The sequence below is a fragment of the Pan paniscus genome, chromosome Y, assembly GCF_029289425.2.
Source record: "Pan paniscus chromosome Y, NHGRI_mPanPan1-v2.0_pri, whole genome shotgun sequence".
In the NCBI taxonomy this organism is placed as follows: domain Eukaryota; kingdom Metazoa; phylum Chordata; class Mammalia; order Primates; family Hominidae; genus Pan; species Pan paniscus.
The window spans coordinates 42820-70682 of record NC_073273.2 but is presented as its reverse complement, the minus strand read 5'-3'; the positions used below and the strand labels follow the sequence as shown (position 1 = coordinate 70682).

Below are 27863 nucleotides of genomic sequence, written 5' to 3'. Positions count from 1 at the left end.
CAGGAAGTCCTATGGCTTGGGGTTGGGCTCTTGCTGCGCTGGGGAATCCAATGTGCTCCTGGGTCACGGGGAAGGTACTCAGGTGGAGCAATGCACTCAGGCTGGGCTGCAGAGGCTGCACTGTGCACCTACTCTTGCAGAGTGGCTAGGCATGGGCCCTGGGAGGGGCCAGTGGACAGGAGGACTTGCAGAACGGAGGCACCCAAGTCCCACAGGGAAGCTGCCACTGCTGTCTCCTGGCTCAGACGTCAGCTGCTGCCAGAGTCTCCTCCAATTAAAATTGATTTAATTAGCTTATTGTTCTGCGGGCTGTACAGGAAGCATGATGCTGGCACCTGCTTGGCTTCTTGGGAAACTTACACTCATGGCTGAAGGCGAAAGGGGAGTCAGCAATTGACATGGCCAGAGCAGGAGGAAGAGAGAAAGATGGGGAGGTGCTGTACACTTTTAAACAACCAGATCTCACTGTACAGTTCCAAAGACGGATGGTGCTAAACCATTCATAAGAAGTTTGTCCTGTGATCCAATCACCTCCCACCAGGCCCGACCTCCAACACTGGGGATTACATTTCAACTAAGTTTTGGACACAGATCCCAACCAGATCATTCCATTCTATGGAATGCTACCGTGTAATGCATCATCTATTATCATTAATTCAAAATAAATTAAAGACTGAAATGTAAGACCTAAAAGTACAGAACTCCAAGAAGAAAAAAAATAAAATCTTTATAACATTGTAATGAACAATTACTTCCTGGATATGACACCAAAAGTATAAGCAACCAAAGCAAAATTAGATAGATGGGAGTACATCAAACTTAAAAACTTCTGTGTAGCAAAGGAAACAATCAACAGAGTGACAAGGCAACCTATATAGAAAGGGAGAAAATATTTGCAAATCATATAACTGGTACGGAGTTAATATCCAGAAACTTATAAAAAAAAGTCTTATAACTCAACAACAAACAATAACTTGACTGAAAAATCAGGTGGGGTGCAGTGGCTTATGCCTGTAATCGCAGCACTTGGGAGGCCAAGGAGGGAGGATTGTTTGAGGCCAGGAGTTTCACGTTAGCCTGAGCAACATTTTGAGGCCTATCGCTACCAAATTATGTTTTTTTAATTAGCTGGGTGTAGTGGTCCATGCCTTAAGTCCAAGTTACATGGGAGGCTGAGGTGGGAGGTTAACTTGAGCCCAGGAGTTCAAGACTAGCCTGGGCAACATAGGGAGATCCCAACTGTACAAAAAAATTTAAAAATTAGCTGGGTGTGGCGGCACTTGCCTGGAGTCCTAGCTACTTGGGAGGCTGAGGTGGGAGGATTGCTTGAGCCCAGGAGTTTGAGCCTAAAACGAGTTATGGTCACACTTTTCTGTAATGTCACAGAAATGGGATCACACATTATGTGATCTTTTCAGAGTGGCTTCTTTCACTTAGCAATGTGCATGTCAGATTCATCAATGTCTTTGCATGGCTTCATAGATCACCCCTGTTTCTCGCTGAATAGCATTCTATTGCATGGATGTACCCAACTTGGTTATTCATTCACCTATTGAAGGTCATCCTGACCCCTTAAAGTATTTGGCCATTATGAAGAGATCAACCGTACATAACAGCATATTGGCTTTTGTTTGGACTTAAGTTTATAAAGTTGTTATCTAAATACCTAGTAGTTGGCCATGCGCAGTGGCTCACACCTGTAATCCTAGCACTTTTGGAAGCCGAGGTGGGTGGATTGCCTGAGCTCAGGAGTTTGAGACCAGCCTGGGCAACACGGTGAAACACCTTCTCTACTAAAATACAAAAAATTAGCCAGGTGTGGTGGTGTGTGCCTGTAGTCTCAGCTACTTGGGAGGCTGAGGCAGGAGAATGGCGTGAACCCAGGAGGTGGAGGTTGCAGTGAGCCAAGATCGCACCACTGTACTTCAGCCTGGGTGACAGAGCGAGACTCCATCTCAAAAAAACAAAAAACAAAACAAAAACAAAACCAAATAAACAACAACCAAAAAAAAAACCAAAAAAAAAAAAAACCCCAAAACCTAGGAGTGCTTCTATGGTGAGAGCATGTTTAACTTTAATATAAACTGCTGTATTGTTTTCTGAAGTTGCTGTATCATTATGCATTCCACTATCATTGAATGAGAGTTCCTGTTGCAACTTATTTTAATTTTATTTATTTATTTGTTTTTTTGAGAGAGAGTCTTGCTCTGTAGCCCAATCTGAGTGCAGTGGCATGAACATTGCTCACTGCTGCCTCTACCTCCCAGGCTCAAGCAATTCTCCCACCTCAGCTGGGATTACAGGCATGTGCCACCAGGGCTGGCTAATTTTTTTTTAATTTTTGTTAAAGATGAGGGTCTCACTATGTTGCCCAGGCTGGTCTTGAACTCCTGGTTTCAGTTGATCCTCCTGACTTTGCTTCCCAATCGGATGGGATTACAGGCATGAGCCACTGTGCCCCGCCTCCTGTTGTAATTTTTATTGCATTAAAAAAAGATTTTAGTCAGTTTAGTAGATGCTCAGTGGTATACCATTGTTGCATTAATTTGCTTTTCCCTCTTGACAAGTGCCATAAGTGTTCTTTTGGATGCTTGTTTGCTGTCTTATATCATTTTTAGTGAGGTGTCAACCTTTTAGTTGTGTTGTTTTCTTGTTGAGCATTAGAATTTCTTTGTATATTTTGCATATAAGTCCTTTTCAGGTTTGTTTTATAAATATTTTCTCTCAGTCAGTGGCTTTGTTTTTGATTCTTGTAACAGGATGTTTCACAGAGTAGACATTTCAAATTTTAATAAAGTCCACATTATCAATTTCTTTTTCTTTTATGGACTAGCTTTTGCTATTGTATCTAAAAATTTATCACCAACCCAAATCCATGTAGGTTTTCTTCCATAACTTTTACTATTTTATATTTGGAAATTTAAGTCTATAGATTATCTTGAGTGATTTTTTGGTTGACCCGTGAAGTTTGTGTCTTTGTTCATTCCCCCACTATGGTTTCTGTTGTGCTGTCACCACTTGTGGAACAGACTTTTCTTTCCCCATTGAATTGCGTTTGCCCCATGACAAAATCAGTTAACTGTATTTATTCGGGTCTTTTGGGTTCTCTATTGCGTTCCATTTATCTTTTTGCTTATTCCGTCACCAATATCACTCTTCATTACTTTAGCTTTGTGGTAAAGATAACAATAGTAAGTTATTGTTTCTAAACGAGGACTATCTGCATTTATTTATATATTTTTTATTCCTCTCAACCATGATTCAGTTTCCTGAATGCATATTTGTTTGTCTTTTGTTAGATTTATACTCAATGAATTGAAATTTTAAAGAGTATCATTTACAATAGCACACCCAAAATTTAATTCATTAAGTTCAAATTATTCCTATACATTATTGGTGATATAAAAAAAATCAGCTAGGGCTGGGCGCGGAGGTTCTCGCCTGTAATCCCAGCGCTTGGGTGGCTGAGGCGGGAGGATTGCTTGATCCTTGGAGGCGGAGGCTGCAGTGAGCCAAGGTCATGCCACTGCCTCTCCAGCCTGGGCTACAGAGCAAGCGTCCGTCTCTAAAATAAGAAAGAGAAAAAGAAAAAGAAAATCCATTGACCTTTGTCTACTGGCCATCTTCTTTACTTGTTAAAAATCTCCATGCGTTCTGATCAAGGCATGTGATGGTGGGCTCGATGTCAGTTGAAATTTCCAAAATCATGGCCCGGAGTAATCTGGAGGCTGAATTTCAGAGATTCCCGAGGGCTGCCGCGAGGGGGCGCCCAGCCCCTGCAAAACCCGAGCGCTGCGCGCTTGAGCCGCATCTGATCCGCAAGGCGGCGTTGCGGGGCGTTTACCGTGAGGACAGAGCTTCCTCCCCTCAGGACGCGGCTGGGAGAGGCTGCGGCCTCGGGAGACATGGGGACACTTGGGGCCGCGTCCACAGTGAGACAGGGAGACGCTGCTGCAGCTTCGGGACACCTGGGGCCGCCCAGGCGAAGATGAGGAAAAAGCTTCCTGTTGCCGTTGAGTGTAGCGGCGGGAGCGCGGCCGTGTTTCCCTGTCCGCCGTTTGTAGCGGGACCTCACTTTATATTAATAAAAGCGTCCCCTCATGAGGGCTTGGGCTGGTCACCCCCAGCGCAGGCCAAGATGCAGGTTATGGATGTGAGTTTGTTTCTGGGGAGAGACCCTGGTACCAGGAGAGGAGACGCGGTCAGGAGGTTGGGGACGGGAAGGCGCCACAGCCTGAGGCCAAGAAAACAGGCGCCCCCGGATCAGTGCTCGTTTTTTTTTGTTTGTTTGGTGTGTGTGTGTGTGTGTGTGTGTGTGTGTGTGTGTGTGTGTGTGTGTGTGTGTGTGTGTGTTTTGAGACCGAGTTTCGCTCTTGTTGCCCAGGCTGGAGTGCAGTGGCGCCATCTCAGCTCACTGCAACCTCCGCCTCCCAGGTTCAAGCGAGTCTACTGCCTCAGCCTCCCGAATAGCTGGAATTACAGGGACCCGCCACCACGCCCAGCTAAGTTTTTGTATTTTTAGTAGAGATGGGGTTTCACTATGTTGGCCAGGCTGGTGTCAAACTCCTGACCTCAAGTGATCCACCTGCCTTGGCTTCCCAAAGTGCTGGGATTGCAGGCAGGCCTGAGCCACCATGCCCGGCTGCTTTTTTTTTCTAAATTAAAAAAAATTTTAGGCTGTCTTTGCTTTGATAAAATACATAGGAGTATTTTGTGTGAAGTTGCTGTAACTGCTGGGGAATCCAAGAGAAGGGATAAGTTAAACTTTGCTATCGCAATATTCCTAGAAGAAGGAAATTATTGTAAACTATAAACAACCACATTAATACCTTGTCAGTAAAGCAGAGACATCAAACTTCATTATAGAGGCCAAACCAATCCAAATCCAGGTCAGTGGAAGCTGTATACCAAGCGCCCTGCTGTCATGTCAGTATTGCGGCTGTCATATCAGTATTACAGGTGTCATATGAGTCTTAGGGGTGTCATAGTACTCTTGTGGGTGTCATCAGTATTGCGGGTGTCATGTCTGCATCGTGGGCGTCATATCACTGTTGCAGGTGTCCCATCAGTCTTATGGGCATCATATCAGCCTTATGGGTGTCATATCATTATTAAGGGTGTCATATGAGTCTTAGGAGTGTCATGAATCTTGCGGGCTTCACATCAGTTTTAAGGGTGCCATAGCAGTCTTGCAGGTATCATCTGCATTGTGAACGTCACAGCAGTGTTGTGGGTGGGTATTACGATATGCCATGATATGTTATACCAGTATGACACCTCTTCTGAAAACAGTTATACCTAGACATAGTGCTTTGTTTGTTTGTTTGTTTGTTTGTTTTGAGACGGAGTCTCGCTGTGTCGCCCAGGCTGGAGTGCAGTGGTGTGGTGGAGTGGTGTGATCTCTGCTCACTGCAAGCTCCACCTCCCGGGTTCACGCCATTCTCCTGCCTCAGCCTCCTGAGTAGCTGAGACTGTAGTCTCAGCCACCATGCCCGGCTAATTTTTTTGCATTTTTAGTAGAGACGGGGTTTCACTGTGTGAGCCGGGATTGTCTTGATCTCCTGACCTCATGATCCGCCCGCCTCGGCCTCCCAAAGTGCTGGGATTACAGGCCGGGAGGCGGAGGTTGCAGTGAGCCGAGATTGCACCACTGCACTGCACCCTGGGTGACAGAGCGAGACTCTGTTTTGGGGGGAAAAAATAAACTCATACATGGAAAATTCCAAAACATTGCTGAAATAAATTCAAGAAAACTTTTGGCGGAAATTCACAAGCTGATCCTATCATTTATATGAAATTTCAAGGGATGCAGAATAGCCAACATAGTGTCAAAGAAACCAACTCAGAGGCTCACATTTCCAAATTTCAAATCTTACTAGAAAGCAACATTAACAAAAACAACATGATTTTGGCATCATCAATGGAATAGATCAATGGAACTGAATTCTGAGTCCAGATAAACCCATACTCCTATGAGCAATTGTTTTATTTTTTGAGGCAGGGCCTCACTCTGTCTCCCAGGCTGGAGTGCAGTGGCACAATCATGACTCACTACAACCTCTATTTCCTGGGCTCAAGTGATCCTCCCACCTCAAACCTCCCAAGTAGCTGGGACTAGAGGTGTGCACCACCAGAGCTGGCTAATTTTTTTTTATTTTTTTCAGGTAGGGTCTTTCTCTCCTGCCCAGGCTGGCCTCAAACTCCTGGCCTCAAGTGATACTCCTCTCTTTGTCTCCCAAAGCATTGGGATTACAGGTGTTAGCTACCATGTCCAGCCTGCTGATTTTTAAAAATGGAATTTCTTTTTCCTTTCTTTTTTTCTCTGGGCATGGTTTTGCTCTGTTGCCCAGATTGGAGTGCAGTGGTGTGAACGCAGCTTATTGCAGCCTCAACCTCCTGGGCTCAAGCAATCCTCCCTCCTCCGTCTCCTGAGTAACTAGGACTACAGACGTGCACCACCACACCTAGCTAATTTTTAAGTTATTTGTAGAGAGAGGGTTTCCCTGTGTTGCCCAGACTGGCCTGAAACTCCTGGGTTCAAAAGATCCTCCCACCTCAGCCTCTCAAAGTGCTGGGATTACAGGTGTGAGCCACCACCCCTAGACTGGAATTTTTTTAATAATTACATTCTCACGTTGTTTGTTTCTAGTGTCTAGAAATATAGCAGATTACTGTGTATTGAGATTTTGTGTTGTAACTTTGCTTACTTTACTAGTTTTAATAATATTTTGGGGGTTCTTAATGATTTTCTGTATGTAAGATAGATCATGTGATCTGTGAGTAGACAGTTTTGCTGTCCCCTTTCACATATGAGTGCTCTTTACTTCTTTTTCTCTCCTATTTGTTGTGGATGGAACTTCCCATACAGTGTTGAATACAGTGATGAAAATGAGCATTGATGCCTTGGTGGTGATCTTAGGAGTAAAGCACTGGGCCCTGACAATGGAGATGGTGCTGGAGGCCGATTGTTGTGTTTAGAAAATTCCTATCTCAAGGTCAGGGGTCAGGGTCAGTGGTCAGGGTCAGGGTCAGGGTTAGGGGTTAGGGTCAGGGTCAGGGTCAGGGTCAGGGTCAGGGTTAGGGTTAGAGTTTAGGGTTAGGGTTAGGGTTAGGGTTAGGGTTAGGGTTAGGGTTAGGGCTTTGAATAAACTTATATGGTAGCCAAGTTGTGGTTACAGTGGTCCTTGGGTGAGACCAAGTTCTATGCCTACTTCAAGTGTGAACCAGCACAGTCTCAGTGGTGATGGCCTCAGGGGTGCTTATGTTACCCTAACTCCAGCTCCACATGCCTCAGCACAGAAAGAGAGACTGCTGGTTTCAGAGAAAGAAAGGGAAGAGAACAAGAATCTCTACTTGATAAATCAAGAGAATTTTTCTTAATGTTAATCCAAGGCCACCAAAGCAGTACCTCTACGTGTTTGCTACTGTGTTTTTGGGCTTGGGACCTAAGTGTCTTTGAACACCTGGAAAATGTTCCCAAAACTAATGGGCACAAAGAAGCCCAGACTGTGAAGACTACAATAAAGACTGAACTCTTCAATGCCCAGATATGGATGAACATCTACAAGTATCAAGGCCATCCAGGAAAACATGACCTCACCAAACAAGCTAAATAAGGCACCAGGGGCAAATCCTGGAAAAATAGAGATATGTGACCTTTCATACAGGAAATCCGAAATAGCTGGTTGAGGTAATTCAAAGAAATTCAATATAATGCAGAGAAGGAATTCAAAATTCTATCAGATAAATTTAACAATGAGATTGAAACAAAGAGAATAAAGCAGAAATCCTGAAGTTAAAATGCAATTATCATACTGAAGAATGCATCAGAGTTACTTAGAAAAATTGATCAAGGAGAAGATTTAGTGAACTTGAAGTCAGACTATTTGAAAAGACAAAGTCAGAGGAGACAAAAAAGAATGAAAAATAAAGCATGCCTACAGAATCTAAAAAATAGCCTCAAAATAGGAATCTAAGAGTTATTGACCTTAAAGAGGTGGTAGAAAAAGAGATAAGAGCTAAACATTTATTGGCCCGGTGCAGTGGCTCATGCCTGTAATCCCAGCACTTTGGGAGGCTGAGGCGGGTGGATCACAAGGTCAGGAGATCAAGGCCATCCTGGCTAACACGGTGAAACCCCATTTCTACTAAAAATACAAAAAGAAATTAACTGGGCGTGGTGGGGGTGCCTGTAGTCCCAGCTCCTTGGGAGGCTGAGGCAGGAGAATGGCGTGAACCCAGGAGGCGGAGCTTCCAGTGAGCCGAGATCGCGCCATTGCACTCCAGCCTGGGCTACAGAGCGAGACTCTGTCAAAAAAAAAAAAAAAATTAAACATTTATTTAAAGAAATAATATTAAAAACAATTCCCCAACATTTGATATCAACATTCAAGTACAAGAAAGTTACAGAACATCAAGCAGATTTAACCCAAAGAAGACCACCTCAAGGCGCTTAACTGAACACCCAAAGGTTAAGGATAAAGAAATGATTCTAAAAGCAGCAAGAGAAGAGACACAAATAACATTCAATGGAACTCCAATACATCTGACAGCAGACTTTTCAGGGGAAAATTTACAGGCTGAGAGAGTGGCATGACATATTAAAAAAGCTGAAGGAAAAAAAAAAGACTTTTACTTTAGAATAATGTATCTGGCAAAAAGTCCTTTAAACTTGACAGAGAAATAAGAACTTTTCCGACAAACAAAAACTGAGGTATTTCATTAACACCAGACCTGTCCTACAAGAAAAGCGAAAGGGAGTTCTGAGCCTGAAAGAAAAAAAGTGAGTGAGCAATAAGAAGTCATCTGAAGGTACAGAACTCAGTAGTAATAGCACATGGAAAAACACAGAATATTATAACATGGTAATTATGGTGTGCAAAAATCTCAAATAGAGTAAACAATAAACCAATACTACAACATATTTCCAAGACATAGACAGTAAAATAGGGAAGGAAGAGAAACAACAAAAAGTTTAAAAGAATGGCAATGGAGTTAAAATGTAGAGTTTTTATTAGTTGCTTTGCTTGTTTCTTTGTTTATGCAATCAATGTTAAATTGTCCACAGTCTAAAATGATGTGTTATAAGATATTATATTCAAGCCTCATGGTAATTTTAAATCAAAAAGCATACCACAGATGTACAAAAAGTAAAAAGCAATAAATTAGATAATATTAAAAGATAAATCACCTTCACTAAAAGGAAGACAGGAAGAAAGAAAAGAACAATGAGAGGACAAAAATCAATCAGAAAACAAGTAACAAAATGGCAGGAGTAAGTGCTTATCAATAATAACATTGAATGTACATGAACTAAATACTCCAATCAAAAGACAAATAGTGGATGAATGGATAGAGAAGCAAGACAATAATCTATGACCTACAAAAAATACTTTACCTGTAAAGATACATTTAGACTGAAAATAAAACAATGGAAATAGTTATTCCATGCTGATAGAAACCAAAAAAGAGCAGAAATAGCTTTACTTATACCATACAAAAATAGATTTCAACAAAAGACTGTAGGAAGATATTAAGAAAGTCATTATATAATAATAAAGAGATCAATTCTTCCAGAGGATATAATAAGAAATATATATGCACCCAACACTAAAGCACCTAGATAAATGAAGCAAATATTATAAGAGCTAAAGAAAGAGACCTCAATACAATAATGGCTGAACACTTTGACACCCTACTTTAGTCATTGGATAGACCTTCCAGACAGAAAATCAACAAAGAAACATCAGACTTAATCTGCACTGTATAACAAATGAACCTAATAGATATTTACAGAAAATTTCATTCAACAGCTGCAGAATACACATTGTTCTTCTCTGCACATGGGTTATTTTCAAGGATAGACCATATATTAAGTAACAAGTCTAAAAACATTAAAAAAAATTGAAGTAATATCAAGCATTTTCTCTGACCACCATGGAACAAACTAGAAATCAATTAAAAAATGAATTTCAGAAACTATACAAACACTTGGACATTAAACAATATGCTCTTGAATGATCAGTAGGTCAATAAAAATGTTAAAAAGAAAATGGAAAATTTTCTTGAAACAAATAATAGAAACATAGCATAGCAAAACCTGTGGAATATGGTAAAAGAGGTACTATTATAAAAGGAAAATTTATAACTGTAAGTGCCTATATAAAAATCAGAAAAGCTGCAAATAAATAACCTAACAATACATCTTAATTCACTAGAATAAAAAGGCCAAACAAAACTCAAAATTAGAAGAAAAGAAAGAATAAAAATTAGAGCAGAAATAAAATGAAGAAAACAGTGCAAAAGATCAATGAAACAAGAAGTTGGTTTTTTGAAAAGTAAAACAATTAATGAATATTTAGACAGCTAGCTAAAAAACAGAGATGACACAAATTAATAAAATCAAAGGTGAAAAAGGAGACATTACAAGTAACATTTCAGAAAATCAAAGGATCATTAGTGGCTACTATAAGTAATTGTATGCCAACAAATTAGAAAACCTAGAGGAAATTAATTCTTAGACACACATAACTTACCAAGAGTGAACTAGGAAAAAATCCAAAACCTGAATAGACCAATAACGAGTAACAAAATTAAAGCCATAATAAAAAAATGTCTGTAGGACCAGACTGAAAAATAGAGAAGGAAAGAACATTTCCAAACTCATTCTTTGAGGCTAGTATTACACTGATATCAAAACAAGACAAAGACACATTTAAAAAGCAAACTACAGGCCCATATTTGAGAATATTGATGCAAAAATTTGCAAAAAACCTAGCAAACTCAATTAAACAATACATAAATAGGTAATTCATAATGACCAAGTGGAATTTATCCCAGAGATACAAGGATGGTTCAACATGCAAATCAGTCAATGTGATATATCATATAAATAGAATGAAGGGGCCAGGTGCAGTGGCTCACACCTGTAATCCCAGCACTTTTGGAAGCCGAGATAGGCAGATCTCCTGAGTTCAGGAGTTCAAAACCAGCCTGGCCAACTTGGCAAAACCCCATGTCTACTAAAAATACAAAAATTAGCCTGGTGGAGTGGTGGGCACCTGTAATCCCAGTTACTTGGAAGGCTGAGGCAGGAGAATCGCTTGAACCCGGGAGGCAGAGGTTGCAGTGAGCTGAGATCATGCCATTGCACTCCAGCCTGGGTGACAGAGGAAGACTTCATCTCAAAAAAAAAAAAAAAAAAGAATGAAGGACGAAATCCATATAATCATTTCCATTATGCTAAAAAAGTATTTGATAAAATTTAATATTCTTTAATAATAAACCCTTTGAAAACTGGGTATGGAATGAACATATCTCAACATAATAAAAGTCATATATGACAGACCCCCAGCTAGTATCATACTAAGTGGGGAAAAACTAAAAGCCTTTCCTGTAAAATCTGGAAGATGACAAGAATATCCACTTTTACCACTGTTATTCAACATAATTCTGAAATTCCTATCTGGAGCAATCAGACAAGAGAAAGCAATAAAAGGCATCCCAATTGGAAAAGAAGTCAAATTATTGTTTTTGCCAGTGATATAATCTTATATTTGGAAAAACGTAAAGACTCCTCTGATAGGGTTTGAATGTGTGTCCCCTCCCAAATTTAATTCTCAATGTTGGAGGTGGGCCAGGTGAAAGGTGATTTAACCATTGGGGTGGATTACTCATAAATGGCTTAGCACCATCCCACTTGGTACTATCTTCATGATAGTGAGTGAGTTCCCATAAGACCTGGTTATTTAAAAGTGTGTAACAACTCGCCCCTCTGTTTTTTTGCTCCTGCTTTTTGCCCTGTGATGTGCAAGATTCTGCTTCAACTTTTGCCATGACTGTAAACTTCCAGAGGCCTTCCCAGAAGTGCATACCAGTGCTGTGTCTTCTCTACAGCCTGTAGAATCATGAGCCACTTAAACCTCCTTTCTAAAAAATAAATTACCCAGTCTCAGGTATTTATAGTGATGGGAAAAAAGCTTAATACAGAAAATTGGCACAAAGGAGTGGAAAATTGTTATAAGAATACCTGAAAATGTAGAATCAGCTTTGTAATTGGGTAAACAGGCAGAGGTTGGAAGAGTTTGTAGGATTCAGAAGAAGACAGAAAAATGAGGGAAAGTTGAGATTTTCTTAACTTTGAATGGCTTTGACGAAAATGCTGATAGTGATCTGGACGGTGAAGGCTGAGCTGAGGAGGTCTCAGATGAAAATTAGAAACTTATTAGGATCGAAGCAAAGGTCATTCATTGTTGTCTTAGCAAAGTGCTTGGCTGAATTTCTGTCATGCCCTAGGGATATATAAAAGTTTGAATTTGAAAGTGATGATTTAGGGTTTCTGTTGAAAAAATGTCTAAGCACTAAAGCATTGAAGATGTGGCCTGGCTGCTTCTAACAACCTATGCTCACATGTTGCAGCAAAAAAAAGTAAGTTGTAATTTATTTTTACTTGCAAGGGAAGCATAGCGTAAAAGCTTAAAAACTTTGCAGCCCAGTCATGTGGCAGAAAAATAAAAAGCTTTTACAAGAGAGGAACTTGAGCAGGCTGTGGAGCAATCACTTGTTAGAGATATTTGTATAACTTAAAAAAAAAAAGCAAGTGTTGATAGCCAAGACAATGGGGAAGAGGAATTGAAGGCATTTTAGAAATCTAAAAGGCAGCCCCCCATCACAGACCCTGAGGCCTAAAAGAAGAGAATAGTTTCTGGGATCAGGCCCAGGAACTGCTGCCTTGGGTAGCCTTAGAACATGGCTCCCTGCATCCTGGCCACTGCTCCAGCTCCAGGTGTAGCACAAATTGGCCCAGTTACAACTCCAGTCACTGCTTCAGAGGGTGCAAGCTATAAGCCTTGGTAGCTTTCATATGGTGTTAGGCCTGTGAGTGTACAAAATGCAAGAGCTGAGACTTGGGAGCCTCCACCTTTACTTCAAATAATGTATAAAAAAGCTAGGGTGTGCAGGCAGAAGCATGCTGCAAGGGTGGAGCCCTCATGGAGAACCTCTACTAAAACAATGCAGCAAAGAAATGTAGGGTTACAATCCCCATGTGGGTTCCCCACTGGGGCATGGCCTAGTAGATCTGTGAGGAGAGGATCACTGTCCTCCAGATCCCAGAATGGTAGATCTAGCTACAGCTTGCACTTTGCACCTGGAAAAGCCAGAAGCACACAAAACCAGCCAGAGGCACACAATACCAGTCCATGAGAGCAGCTGTGGGGGCTGAACCATGCAAAGCCACAAGGTCTAAATGTCCCAAGGCATTAGTGTGCCCTGGAAATGGGACATAGAGTCAAAAATAATTATTTTGGAGCCTTAAAATTCAATAACTCCCCTTCTGGGCTTCAGACTTGTATGGGTCCTGTGGCCTCTTTTTTTTAGCTGATTTATTCCTTTTAGAATAGGAGTATTTACCCAATGCCTATGCCCCATTTGTGTCTTGGAAGCACTTAATTTGTTTTTTATTTTACAGGCTTATAGGAAGAATAAACTAGCTTTGTCTTAGATGAGACTTTTGACTTTTGAGTTAAGGCTGAAATGAGTTAAGACTTTGGGGATTATTGGGATGTCATGATTGTATTTTGAAATATGAGAAGGATATGAGATTTGGAATGGCCAGGGGCAAAATGATACAGTTTAGGTATGTGTTCCCACCAAAATCTTATATTAAAATGTAATCCTCAATGTTGGAAGTGGGCCTAGTGGGGAGGTGATTGAATCATGAGGGCAGGATTTCCATGAACAGTTTGGCATCATTTCCTTGGGTGCCATTCTCACAATAGTAAGTTTTCATGAGAGCTGGTTATCTACAAGTGTGTAGCACTTCCCCCCTGCCCTCACACTTACCATGTGATGTGCAAGCACCGGATTTATTTTTCACCTTGATTGTCAGTTGTCAGAGGCTTCACCAGAAGTGGAAGCCAGTGCTATGCTTTCTGTACAGCCTGTAGAACCATGAGCCAATTAAACCTATTTCCTTTATAAATTAACCAGTCACCGATTGTTTTTACAGCAATGTGAGAATGGCGTAATATTTCCATCAAAAAACTATTAGAAGTAATAACTTGAGTAAATTTGCAGAATACAAAATTAACATATACAAATCAGTAGGATTTCTATATGCCAACAGTCAACAAACTGAAAAAGAATTCAAAAAAGTAATCCTATTTGCAATAGCCACAAATAAAACAAAATGTGTGGGAATTTACCAAAGAAATAAAAGTTCTCAACAATTAAAAATGTAAAACACTGATAAAAGAAATGAAAGAGAAGACAAAAAAATGGAAAGTTATTTCTATGTTCACAGATTGGAAGAATCAGTATTTTAAAAAATGTCCATATGATCCAAAGCAATCTATACATTTCATGCCATCTCTATCAAAATAACAATGACATTCCTCACAGAAATAGAAAAAAAATCTGAAATATATATGGAACCACAAAACACCATAATAGTCAAAACTATTCTGAGTATATAAACCAAAACTGTCGGAATCCCATTACATGGTTTTAAATTGTACTATCAAGCTATAGTAATTAAAACAGCATGACACTAGAATGAAAAGACATAAAGACAAATGGAATGAAATAGAGAACTTAGAAACAAACTCATACAGCTAAACTAATTTTCAACAAAAGTGTCAATAACATACAACAAAAAACAAGACAGTTTCTGTAATAAATAGGGCTGGGAAAACTGGCAAGCCATAGGCAGAAGAATGAAACTGGAACCCTATTTCTTGCAAAATACAAAAATCAAATTAAAATGAATTAAGGACTTAAACCTAACACCTCAAACTATCAAAATTTTACAAGAAAACACTGGGGAAACTCTTTAGGGCATTGGTTTGGACAAAAATTTCTTAAATAATGCCCCATAAGCACAGACAACCAAAGCAAACATGGACAAATGGAATTACAGCAAGTCAGAAAGCTTTTTTAAAGTGAAGGAAACAATAAACAAAGTGAAGAGAAAACCCACAGAACGGAAGAAAATATTTGTAAATTACCCATCTGAAAAGCAATTAATAGCTACATGATATGGTTAGGCTTTGTGTCCCCACCCAAATCTCATATTGAATTGTAATCCCCAGGTGTTGAAGGAGAGACCTGGTAGAAGGTGATTGGATCATGGGGTTGGTTTCCCCCAGGCTGTTCTTCTGATAATGAGTGAGTTCTCATGAGATCTGATGGTTTTATAAGGGGCTCTTCCCCCTTTGCTTCACATACATGCTCTCTCGCCTGCCATCATGGAAGAGGTGCCTGCTTCCCGTCTGCCATGATTGTAAGTTTCCTGAGGCCTCCCCAGCCATGTGGAACTGTGACTCAGTTAAACCTATTTCCTTTATAAATTACCCAGTCTCGCCAGGCGCAGTGGCGCATGCCTGTAATCCCAGCACGTTGGGAGGCTGCAGCGGGTGGATCACGAGGTCAGGAGTTCAAGACCAGCCTGGCCAAGATGGTGAAACCCCGTCTCTACTAAAAATACAAAACTTAGCTGCGCATGGTGTCAGGTACCTGTAATCCCGGCTACTCAAGAGGCTGAGGCAGAGAATTGCTTGAACCCATGAGGTGGAGGTTGCAGTGAACCGAGATCATAGCAGTGCACTCCAGCCTGGGCGACAGAGCAAGACTTCATCTCAATACATAAATAGATAAATAACCCAGTCTCAGTTTTTTTATAGCAGTGCAGAAACAGACTAATACACTACAATATATTGAGTTCAAAACATTCTATAGAAAAAATATAATCAATTAAAGAGTGGACAAAAATTTAAATGGACATTTATGAAAAGAAGACATACAAATGGCAAATAGGCAAGTGAAAAGGTGCTCCACATTACTGATCATTATAGAAATGCAAATCAAACCCAAAATGAGATATCATTTCACCTCAGTTAAGGTGGCTTTTATGCAGAAGTCAGTCAAAAACAAATGTTACTAATAGCCAAGATTTGGAAGAAACCTAAATGTCCATCAACAGATGACTGGATAGAGAAAATGTGGTACATATACACAATGGAGTACTATTCAGCTATAAGAAAGAATGAGAGTCTGTCATTTGCAGTAACAGAAATGGAACTGAAAGTCTTTATGTTAAGTGAAATAAGTCAGGCACAGAAAGACAAATGTCACATGTCCTCACTTATTTGTGGGTGCTAAAATTTGAAATAATTGATGTCATACAGAGTATAAGGGTGGTTACCAGAGGCTGGGAAGGGCAGTGGGGGAACAGGGGGTTAGTGGGGATGTGAAATGGGTACAAAAAATTGTTAGAAAGAATGAATAAGACAGTATTTGATAGCACAACAGGGTGATTATGGTAAAAAAATTTTAATTATATATTTTATAAAAACTAAAATAGTATAATTGGATTGTTTATAACACAAGCTATAAATGCTTGAGGGGACGGATACCCTGTTTTTTATTATATATTACTCGTTACATGCCTGTATCAAAGTATGTCATGTACCCCCATAAATATATACACCAACTATGTACCCATAAAAATTAATTAAAAATTACAATTAAAACCAAAGGGAGGAGAGTCTAACGAGGCAGGTGTGACCCATGGCTTGAACTAGCTTTTCAGGGTAACTTTGGAATGTCCTTATCCAAGAAGAGGGGTCCATTTACTCAATAGGGGCTTAGAAATTAATTTTTAGTTTGTAAGTGGAAAAAAGAGAATTTTTAATCCTGAGCCATAGCTCTCAGTCAGTCAGTCCCTGCAGGGAACTCTGTTCTTTACTCTGGAGATAAACACTATTTTTCTTTTCCACTGAATAACACCACATTTCAAAATGAGGGGAAACATCTTGAAACTAAGAGGTATGGCCTTATTAAATTTGATTTGCTTTCCATTGTAATTAATTTAATCACATGTGTTCTAGAGTTTGTCCTCAGTCTTCTCCTACTTTAGGCTCATGATCTGTTGAATTTGCTCAGCTCCCTGCTCAACAGCAGGAAATCAGAATTATTTAAAAGCCTCATTGTGGCTGGGAGCAGTAGCTCATGCCTGTAATCCCAGCAATTTGGGAGGCCAAGGTGGGCAGATCACTTGTTGTCAGGGGTTTGAGACCAGCCTGGCCAACAGAGTGAAACCCCATTGCTACTAAAGATACAAAAATTAGCTGGGTGTGGTGATTCATGCCTGTAATCCCAGCTACTTGGGACGCTGAGGCAGGAGAATCACTTGAACCTGGGAGGCAGAGGTTTCAGTAAGGCAAGATGGTGCACTGCACTCCAGCCTGGGCAGTAGAGCAAGACTCTGTCTCAAAATAATAATAATAAATAAAAATAAAAATCTCATTGTGTTTCAAACAAAATTTCTTTTGCGTATCAACTGTGTCAAGTTGCATATTAACTATAATCATTTTGTTTACTTTATATCCAATCTTGAGAAATCTTTGAGGACTAATTTCACTCTTTTCTGCCATTTTGGTAAACATACCAAATGCCACCATACAAAATGCACAAAATTCCTGAGAAATACATTTTCTCCTTGAGGAGTAGACTTGCTGTGTTAGAGGAACTCATGGTTATCAAGCTTCTAGTTTAGTAAACATGACTAGAATTCTCTATCTTAATATGAGTAGCTAGGTACTCACAAGGCATCTAGAAGATTAATACCTATGGTCTGGAAATAGCCACATTTTTTTACTGGCCACAGATTACAATTGCAGAATATTTATGGCCATACAAGACACTTCCACCAAGCCTGAAAAATGTATAAATGTCCTAGGAGTGCAGCATTTTTTGTTAAAGATAATATTAATGAGCTAGCTTAGGTCAACGGGTTAATGGTCATCGTTAAAACGAATAGCCCCGACTTTAATGAGTACATCTGCACCTTCCAAGTTTAATTATAACTCTTTCTCTTTATAGTTAGAGTACAGACACTAACAAAAGACAATGCATTCCTGCTCTTGTTTTCTGAGGATGTCCAACTCTGTAATGGAGTCATTTCTAATAAACTTGCTTCTTTCACTGTGCTCTCTGACTCACCTCAAATTTCTTCCTGCACAAGATCTAAGAATCCTACTTTGTGGTCTGTATCAGGAACCTCTTTTCCAGCAACATCTTTCAGCAACACCATGAAGGGACACCAAGACAAGACCCCCACTCCAAGGAAAACAATCCACATAGAATTAATCAGCTGGCAAGTGGGCTGTCTTTTAGAGTCGCGAAGCCATTCAGGTTGGCAAGAATGATTACCCACTATTACTTAAGTGAGAGGCCCTAGGGTATAATATTAGGGTGAGAGACTCAGCCCAAAGTTAGAGACCTGGGGGTGTCATAATCAGATTAGAGGCCAAGCCCACAGGGTTAGAGGCCCTGGGGAACATTGAGAAGAATGGATTTGGCTAAACAAGATGTTTGCCACTTTCTCTTTTTGGACTGTCCACCTTGTGCTTTGTCCCTCACCTGAGTGCTCTGCATATTGTTGCCTTTCTGCCCACCGCCTCCGTTTTGCAGTAGCCTGGAGGCTGCCCCAGGAAAGAGGCCCCAAACAGTTTAGCTTTTATTTTCCTCAGCAATCCTCTGACTTTTAGCCTTGATGTCTTAGAGCTATTGCTGCTACCACTTTTCTAGTTGGCAAAGCTAATAAACTAACATTAGAACAGTACCTACAAGTTTTTGACCCCACACCAAGGGAAGGGGGTCCTAGAAGCTAAAGGGCACCAGTGGATAATAGGAGAATATTTATGAAAGTGTGAGGCCTTATTGCTAGACCGACCCTCCAGACATAACCCTTAAAGCCTGGCAAACCATAAACCCAGCTACTTACCTGTCAGAGTCCACAGGTGCTCCCAGCCTTTCTGGCATATAGGTTGTATCAGTCTGTTCTCATGCTGCTAATAAAGACATATCTGAGGCTGGGTAATTTATAAAAAAAGAGGTTTAATTGACTCACAGTTGCACATGGTCGGAGAGGCCTCACACTCATGGCAGAAGGCAGGTGAGGAACAAAGTCACATCTCTTACATGGCAGCAGGCAAAAGGGCTTGTGTAGGGAAACTCCCCTTTATAAAACCATCAGCTGTAATCCCAGCACTTTGGGAGTCCAAGGCAGTGGATGACCTGAGGTGAGGAGATCGAGGCCAGCCTGGCCAACATGGTGAAACTCCGTCTATACTAAAAGTACAAAAATTAGACAGGCATGGTGGTGGGCGCCTGTAATCCCAGCTACTCGGGAGGCTGAGACAGGAGAATCGCTTGAACCCGGGAATCAGAGGTTGCAGTGAGCCAAGATCATGATAATGCACTCCAGCCTGGGCAACAGAGCAAGACTCTGTCTCAAAAATAAATAAATAAATAAATAAACCATCACATCTCATGAGGCTTATTCACTGTCACGAGAACAGCATGGGAAAGACCCATCCCCCGATTCAATTACCTCCCACTGGGCCCCTCCCACGATATATAGGAATTATGGGAGCTATAATTCAAGATAAGATTTGACTGGGGACACAGCCAAAGCATGTCACAGGTTATGAAACAAATTTATTCTAGCAGGCCAGACGTAGGAGAGATGAGCCCCTTGACCATCCCAAGGAAGAGTGGTTAACAGATGCAAGTTGTTTTATGCATCAGGAAAACAGGAGGGCTAGATATGCTATTAGTAGTCAGCACAAGAGAATCAAGGCACAAGCCTTGCTGGCCTCGACCTCAGCTCAAAAAGCTGAGTTAATTGAACTTACTAGGCCCCTGCAGTTGGAAAGGATTTAAAAGTTAACATTTACACTGATTCCAAGTATGATTTTTTAGTGCTTCATGCTTATGCTGCAATTTGGAATGGGTGGGGACTCCTGACCCCAAAGGGCTTTTCCATACAACATCATTCAGATTTTGAGCTTGTTAGAATGCTGCTTTGCTGCCAAAAAGTGACTATAATTAATTGCAGAGGACATCAAAAGACAGACTGACCATGTAAAAGGAAATGCCCTTGTAGATGCCGCAGCCAAGGCCCCTGCACTGGAAGGGCCAATGAAGCTTATGGGCGTGCTGGTCAGCATACATAGAACTGGGCCGGAATACCCTGAAGAAGAACAAAAATGGTCCAGGGATTGCATTTCAGTCCAGGGCCCCTCGGGCTGAATGATGGTAATAAATTACTAATGCCAAGTACCAATCACAGGAGTATAACTCAGCACTTTCGTGATTCTTTTCACCCTAGAAGGGATTCTTTGTTTCTGTTAATGTCTCATTTGTTTATAGGGGTAAATCTTTTCAAGACACTAAAACAGGTGACTCAGCCCTGTGAGCTCTGTGCCTGACATGACCCAAACGGCCAGCAATTTTCTCCTTCTCCAGTTAAACCTGTCCAAAATTGAGGACCCTATCTACATGAGAACTGGCAACTCTAATTTACCCTGAAGCCTTTCTGCAGGAGATTCAAATATTTGCTAATGCTTACTGATACCTTCACTGGTTAGATCGAGGCATTCCCCACCCCATCTGAAAAATGTTTACCAGAAGAAATAACTCCTCAGTTTGGGTAATCCAAAAGCCTGCAAAGTGACAATGGCCCATCTTTCACAGCAGGCGTAACCCAACACCTATCCTCAGCTTTAAGAATCCAATATTACCTTCACTCTGCTGGAGACCACAGTCCTCTGGAAAGGTGAAAGGGCTAATCCTAAAGAAGACTAGCTAAATCAGAGGCCTGACTATCTCTAACACCCATAGCTTACTGCGGGTTTGAACTGCTCCAAAGTAAAACGTATAATTAAGTCCTGTTGAGTTCACATACGGAAGGCCTTTCCTAACCACAGATCTCCTAATAGATGAAAAGACTCATCAATTACAAAAATATGTCATCAATCTGGGACAGGTGCAAAGGCACTCTGTGAATATGGAAACAAGAGTCTTCCCCTCCCACATGGGAGGAAAATTCAGTTTCAGCTCAGCTAGGAATTTAGTCTTACTAAAGACGTGGGAGGAAGTTCTCCAGCTGAGCAGCTTTCCCCAACGTGGAAGGGACCATAGCAAGGACACCTGAGTTCTCCAACAGACGTTCAATGCCAAGGGATTCACAGGTGGGTGCACCTGTGTGGAAGTAAAGCTGTTGCTTATTCTGGGAGCCAATCGGAGGCGGAGGGAGGTGGATGCGGGGCTATTTAAGCGTTAGCGGAGGGCGGGCTGGGTCGCTGCGCCTCTGCTGCTCCTTCTCGCGCTTCTGTTGCTGCCCTAATCCTGCTTTGGCCATGAGGGAGATCGTGCTCACGCAGATCGGGCAGTACGGGAACCAGATCGGGGCCAAGGTTGGCAGCCGGGGCTCTGAGGGCCCAGCCCGGGCCTGCCGGGTGGCCGGGGAAGATGTTGGCAGTGGCGGGAGCGGTGCCCCTGCATTGCGGCCCCTGGGCTCCTTGCCGGGGATGGTGGAACTGGGTGGCTGGCGAGGCGGCTGGGGTGGACCCCAGGGACAGGGCGGCCTAGGGATGGGGGTGCGGATGAGGGTGGGGGTGGGAGAGGGGCTGGGGCGCCTCCGTGACTCAGCCCCGGCCTGTCTGGCCCCTCCTGTCTCTTGCAGTTCTGGGAGGTGATCTCTGATGAACATGCCATCGACTCCGCTGGCACCTACCACGGGGACAGCCACTTGCAGCTGGAGCGCATCAACGTGTACTACAACGAGGCCAGCGGTGAGACCCTCGTCCTTCCCCCACCGCCCTCCTGGGAACGTGGCTCTCCCCTCACTCATGCCCTCCCGCCCCACGCAGGTGGCAGGTACGTGCCCCGCGCTGTGCTCGTGGATCTGGAGCCGGGCACCATGGACTCTGTACGCTCGGGTCCCTTCGGGCAGGTCTTCAGGCCAGACAACTTCATTTCCGGTGAGCTGCGGGCAAGGACTGAGGTGCGGCTCCTTAGCCAGGGCAGCTCAAAATCTAGGAACACCCCAAGGTCATCCTGTGGGAACTGTGGCGCCAGGGCCCCTGAACACCCTCCTATCCGCCGAGTCGAGTCGCTCAATCTGCCTGTCCTAAACGGGCTTCGGGAGGAAGGCCCGGGTGTCTCCTCAAGGTGAGGAGCTACTGATGTCCTTGCCGGGAGCTGAGCTGGGGCCGTGGCTACTGCCTTTCCTGAGAATGGGCAGGAGCCACCTGCAGCGAGGTCTGTGAGCCCGTCTCAGGTTTGACTCCTGTCTTAATTTCTAACAGGGGAAGCTGCTGTCCTGTAACTCTGGAGGAGGGGGTTTCATTTGTTCCACCTGCAGGGCGAATGGTGCTTTCACCTCACACGTGACACTGGTGCTTTCTGCATTATGGTGGTGACCACTGATGACCGTATACCTGGCCGTCGAGTGACTGGCTGTACTGTCTTACAGGTCAGTGTGGGGCCGGAAACAACTGGGCCAAGGGACACTACACCGAAGGCGCGGAGCTGATGGAGTCAGTGATGGACGTTGTCAGGAGGCTGAGAGCTGTGACTGCCTGCAGGGTTTCCAGCTGACCCACTCCCTGGGTGGGGGGACTGGGTCTGGGATGGGTACCCTTCTCATTAGTAAGATCCGGGAGGAGTACCCAGACAGGATCATAAACACATTGAGCGTCCTGCCCTCGCCCAAGGTGTCAGACACCGTGGTGGAGCCCTACAACGCCACCCTCTCAGTCCACCAGCTCATGGAAAACACGGATGAGACCTTCTGTATAGACAACGAAGCGCTATATGACATATGTTCCAAGACCCTAAAACTGCCCACACCCACCTATGGTGACCTGAACCACCTGGTGTCTGCTACCATGAGTGGGGTCACCATGTGCCTGCGCTTCCCGGGCCAGCTGAATGCTGACCTGCGGAAGCTGGCCGTGAACATGGTTCCATTTCCCCGGCTGCATTTCTTCATGCCCGGCTTTGCCCCACTGACCAGCCGGGGCAGCCAGCAGTACCGGGCCTTGACTGTGGCTGAGCTTACCCAGCAGATGTTTGATGCTAAGAACATGATGGCTGCCTGTGACCCCCATCACGGCCGCTACCTAACGGCGGCTGCCATTTTCAGGGGTCGCATGCCCATGAGGGAGGTGGATGAACAGATGTTCAACATTCAAGATAAGAACAGCAGCTACTTTGCTGACTGGTTCCCTGACAACGTAAAAACAGCCGTCTGTGACATCCCACCCCGGGGGCTAAAAATGTCGGCCACCTTCATTGGGAATAATACAGCCATCCAGGAACTCTTCACGTGTGTCTCAGAGCAGTTTACAGCAATGTTCAGGCGCAAGGCCTTCCTCCACTGGTACACAGGCGAGGGCATGGATGAGATGGAATTCACCGAGGCCGAGAGCAACATGAACGACCTGGTGCCTGAATATCAGCAATATCAGGACGCCACGGCGGAGGAGGAGGAGGATGAGGAGTATGCCGAGGGAGGAGGTGGCCTAGAACTCTCCTTTTCTAGGTAAAGGGGGGAAGCAGTGTGGATTCTTTCCTGTGTTCTGACAGCCATGTGTCACTATGCGCTTGTTCATTTGTGTCTTCACATCTCCTGCTGCTTTTTAAAGCATTTCTATAGTATGCAGTTTTGACTAATAGTGTTCTCACAGCATCTGGTTTCACCTCCATCTTCCATGGGCCCTCTGGCTACTGCTGCCAGATGCACACAGTTGTCCTGCAAGGCGGAAGCTGTCTGGGCTTATCACATGCCCAGGAACAAGCATTCCAGTGGCTCCAGGAGGGCTCGGCATGGGCTGTGGACATGGCAGGCAGGCTTCACGCAAACTTGGGGATGCCGTGGGCCTTGGGCATCGACGTGGTGGAAAACCTGTTCCTGAAGACAAGCCTTGGCTTATCCCATGTACCAAACTTCTAGGGGACCAGCTGGCCATGTTTCTGGAACTTTAAAAGGGGTCAGTGAACCCTGGTGGACAATGTCCCCAAAGTCCCTCTCGGGGTAGGAATGTGGTCAGACCGCTGGCTCTGAACCAGCAATGAAGGGTGTGCAAGTTGGACCCCAGCCACTCCATCACCACGATGGCCTGGGTGTGATTGTGTGGCCTCATTCTCTTAATGAGGTGGGCATGGGACATCTGGCAGGGACTAGGCAGGAATCGAGCCCAGGGTTTGCTAACATGCACTGAACCCTATGTAGAAGGGGATTAGGTCCTGGGGGCTGCAGATGTGGTTGCTGGGCCTGTGACATGCACTGAACCCTATGTAGAACCCTATGCAGCCCCTTGAAACTTCCCAGGATGGCTGGTTTTGGGGGTTTATCACCTTATTTTTCTCCCTCTGGTTTTAGCCACTGTAGGCCAGTTTGTTCACAGATTTTTACCAACTTTGGCTCATTTCATTACCTTATCAGAGGTGGGAATTCTGAGGTCCCTAAGCCAGAGGCTTTCAGGGATGTGGCTCCCTCTGCCGCCCTGGCAGGGAGGGTGCAGGGGTCCCAGGTGGAGCCTCTGACCTAGAGCCTTTGGCTCTAGAACCTGGAGCCTTACCGCAAGGCTGCCTGTGGATTTGGCATCAGGAAACAACCCAGCCTGGAGCCCAGGCTGCTGGTTATCTGGAGACAGCCTCCCCGTAAGATTTCTCTGAGACAAGAAACAATTATGCAAATTGTCCTAATTCTGTTTTAAAGAATAGAGAGATTGATTGCAGAGACAAACCATTTAGGCAGGCAATGTAGAAGGTGTTTCCACGGCTAATCTGCCTTCAAAGGAGAGGGATTTTGTTTGTAAACTTCAGACCCAGAAAATTGATTGTTCTGTCAAGTTTAGATAATTATCTGTCCTCCCTGAGGCCCTAAGCTTAGCAGAAATGTTCTTTCTCTGAATCAGTACTCAGCTTTGGATCTCTGTTGGGTTCCCTGTGGAGTGCTAAATCAGAGATTCCCCCAAAGCAGTGGATCAGGAGCCTTCCTCCAGCCACAGTGCCCATCCTGCCTGCAGAAGAATGGACAGAGGGATGGGAGGGCTGCAGAGCTGGCACTGTGTCCCTGGAGGGGCTGGTGGGGACTCACTGTTCGGGGGACAGGGGAGGCAGAGTCCACACTCAACTGCTGCGTGGAGATGGGCATGAAGGGCAGGCAGGTCTGGCCTTGGCCTTGCGGTTTGTTTCCATTAAAGACCTTCAAGACCAGAAGGGACCAATAGGGCCGGACTATGCAGGGAGAGAAGAGGTTCTAGGGAACTGAGTTCCGAAGTCTTCGTCTTCTCACTGTGCAATGGGGTTAGCCTATAAAGCAGGCTGCTTGTCCTCGGGAGAGCTCATTGTGGAGAAACATCACTGGACAGAGCCCCTCCTTATCTGCATCAGACTCCTCTGGTCTCCCCGGTTGCCTTTTTCTCTGCCCCTAAGGGCACCTGTCCCTGGAGAGGCTCTCAGGACAGTATCCTGGACACCCCCTGCCTGGACACCCCTTGCCTGGCACCCCTCCTCTCCACAATGTCGTCAGAGAGCTCCACCTGCCCTTCTAGCCCCCTGGTCCAGCACTGCTGGTCATGAGGTTTGGGCCCTGTGACCTGCCCAGATCCAAGCTGTGGGGAAAGTTTGCTGAGACCAGTTTGGGGAACAGAGGGGCCTTGTTGTACCATTTGTTCTGGGCACAGGGGACCTCCTGCATCGTCTATCTCCTCCATGAGATGCTAGTTTCAGGGATTCCTTGGGGACACTGGAGAGCAGGGCTGGCTCAGGCAGGGGCCTGACCATAGTCCAGACAGTGCAGACCCTACCTGAGGTGCCACACGGGCCCTCATCAGTCTTCTCTTCACACAGTGGAGTCACTCCTGTGCCTCCCCTGTCTGCACTCCATTGAGCAGGGAAAGGCCTGCAGTAGCCAATGCCCACATTTGAGTTTCAAATGTGAATATACCCAGGGATTGCAGTTTACCAAAAGATGAAGGAAAAGGCCTCTCCCAGTACTTGGTCAACATTATTCTGTGGTATTTTTCAGATGAAATTAGCATTTAAGCCAGTATACTTTTAGTAAAGCAGATTATGCTCCATAATGTGGGTGGGTCTCATCCAATCAGTTGAAGGCCTTAAAGGAAGAAATACTGACCTCCTAGGGGAAGAGGGAATTCTGCCCCTGGACTCAAGCCACTCTTCCTTGGATTCTAGCCTCTGTAATCACACGAGACAATTCTGGACATCTCCTCCTCTCTTTTCTGTTTCTCTGGAAAACCCTGACTAATGCAATTCTTGTTAAGCTGCTTTTAAGAAGTGTGAAGAAAATATTAAAAAGATGTAACTAAGAATTTTGAGTGGATGATCTAATTATTTCACACTGGCTGAGATCTCCCTGATGTTGACATTGCAATGACACTGTGCACTTCTTGGGGTAAGAAAAAGTGCAGTCTCAGTATCCCTCCCACTAAATAGGCAAATTGCCATTTCCCGAAAAGTCCAGAATAGTAAGTAGGTTGATGAGTAACTCTTGAAGTTACATAAGACAAATCAGTTGCAACAGAGGATCATAAACCCCTCGTGTACGGAAGGAAAACAAGTTTGTCAATGTGCAAACTGTAAGTCTAAGTTCCTACTTCTGTAAAAAGTAGAGTTTCCTCTTCAAAGACTTTCCTTCCCATCTCATTAGAAATAAATAGTAACTTCTCTTAGAAGCAAAATTTATTCAAAGACCTGTGCTAACATTCTTAAATATCTGCTAGCCCTAATAAAGAAATCAATGTACTTTATGTTCTTAGCTCCCACAATTTAGCCTAAATATTTGCCCTGGCATGCTTATACTAGTCCAAGCAAGCTTTAGGTCATTGCCTGTTCCTCTTCTTTATTCGAAGGTGTTTTTACTTTTTTCAGCATTCCACAAGTTACTTCCTCCTTCCTTTGTTCTCCTCTGCCTTTTCCTCTCTAAAAAAGTTCTAAGTTGCTAGCCAATCGGGACAAATACAGAATGTGAGGTCCCATTCCAGCCACTGGAAACTGGACACAGCAGTAGGGTGGATGCGTCAGGTTATAAATGACCCTGTCTCCTTTGCTCAGTATACTCTTGTGGCAAAACTGCTGGTGAGTGTACCCTTTCTGCAGAAATTAAAAAAAAATAAAAATGGCCTTGCTGAGGAAATTAAATTTACATTCAAGTGCTATTTCTTTACCACACTGGGAACAAGCATGTCAAACAATTTCAACCCTGCTGGACCGCATCAAGTGAGGGCCGGGATGGAAAAGCGGCCGTGCCGAGGTGCCCCGGAAGCAGCCTCCGGAGTGTGCGTCAGAGTTTCTGGCCATTTCAGCTAAGACTTTTCTTCTGACAGACTAGAAGTGAAAAAAGAATTATTTACTTTGTTGGGAAATGTGACAAAAGGTTAAAATTCTACTAGTTCATAAAATATTTGAAGCTAACTTTGTTTTTATAAATAAAATTCTATTTACAATTTAAGTTTTAGTTCTCATCCTTGCTGTTATAAAAGTTATTCTAAGTTATGTCAGTCTTTGAGGGTAAATGTACAGTATTTAAAATAGCCTATATTTGGAAAACTGAACAGTGTTTGTTGTCATGATTTTACTTTGTTCTTGACCACATTGGTCCCAGAGAAAGTCAAGGTCTTCACCCACGGATTCAAGATTCTTGTGGCAGCTGCTGAATTCTTTTCCAACAATGCTTGGGCCTCATCAGCGTCATGTTTGTGCACTACCCCAGCCCCAACCACAGACATGGGCAGGAGGAACAGAGCTCTACTGTGTAGCGTCACTGCCAGTAAGAGTCTGGCTCTCCCATGAAGCATTACTCTTCCTCTGCATGTATCTTAGAATTTCAAAAGCCATTTGGCCTCCATTTCTTTAGATTGTGGATAAGATCCATAAACTTGTACTGGGGTCACTGTTCCTCCAGCCTCTTTAGCACGTATCTGCAGTCTCATTTCCAGGCTGTTTCCTCTATGGGCCACTGCCTGCAGAATTCCCAGATGAATCCA

At 43.5% G+C, this 27863-nt stretch overlaps 1 protein-coding gene across 1 annotated transcript in view; it reads left to right on the top strand.

The window, feature by feature from the left end:
• The window catches only part of LOC117977588 (tubulin beta-8 chain-like), a 62607-nt gene extending 35279 nt beyond the window's left edge, over positions 1-27328 (top strand). Inside the window, 4 exon segments of the mRNA XM_063602020.1 lie at positions 21530-21638; positions 21717-21827; positions 22322-22402; positions 22405-27328. Coding sequence (XP_063458090.1) covers positions 21530-21638; positions 21717-21827; positions 22322-22402; positions 22405-23396 — 1293 coding nt within the window. The 3' untranslated portion in view covers positions 23397-27328.
• Positions 27329-27863: the final 535 nt, after the last annotated feature.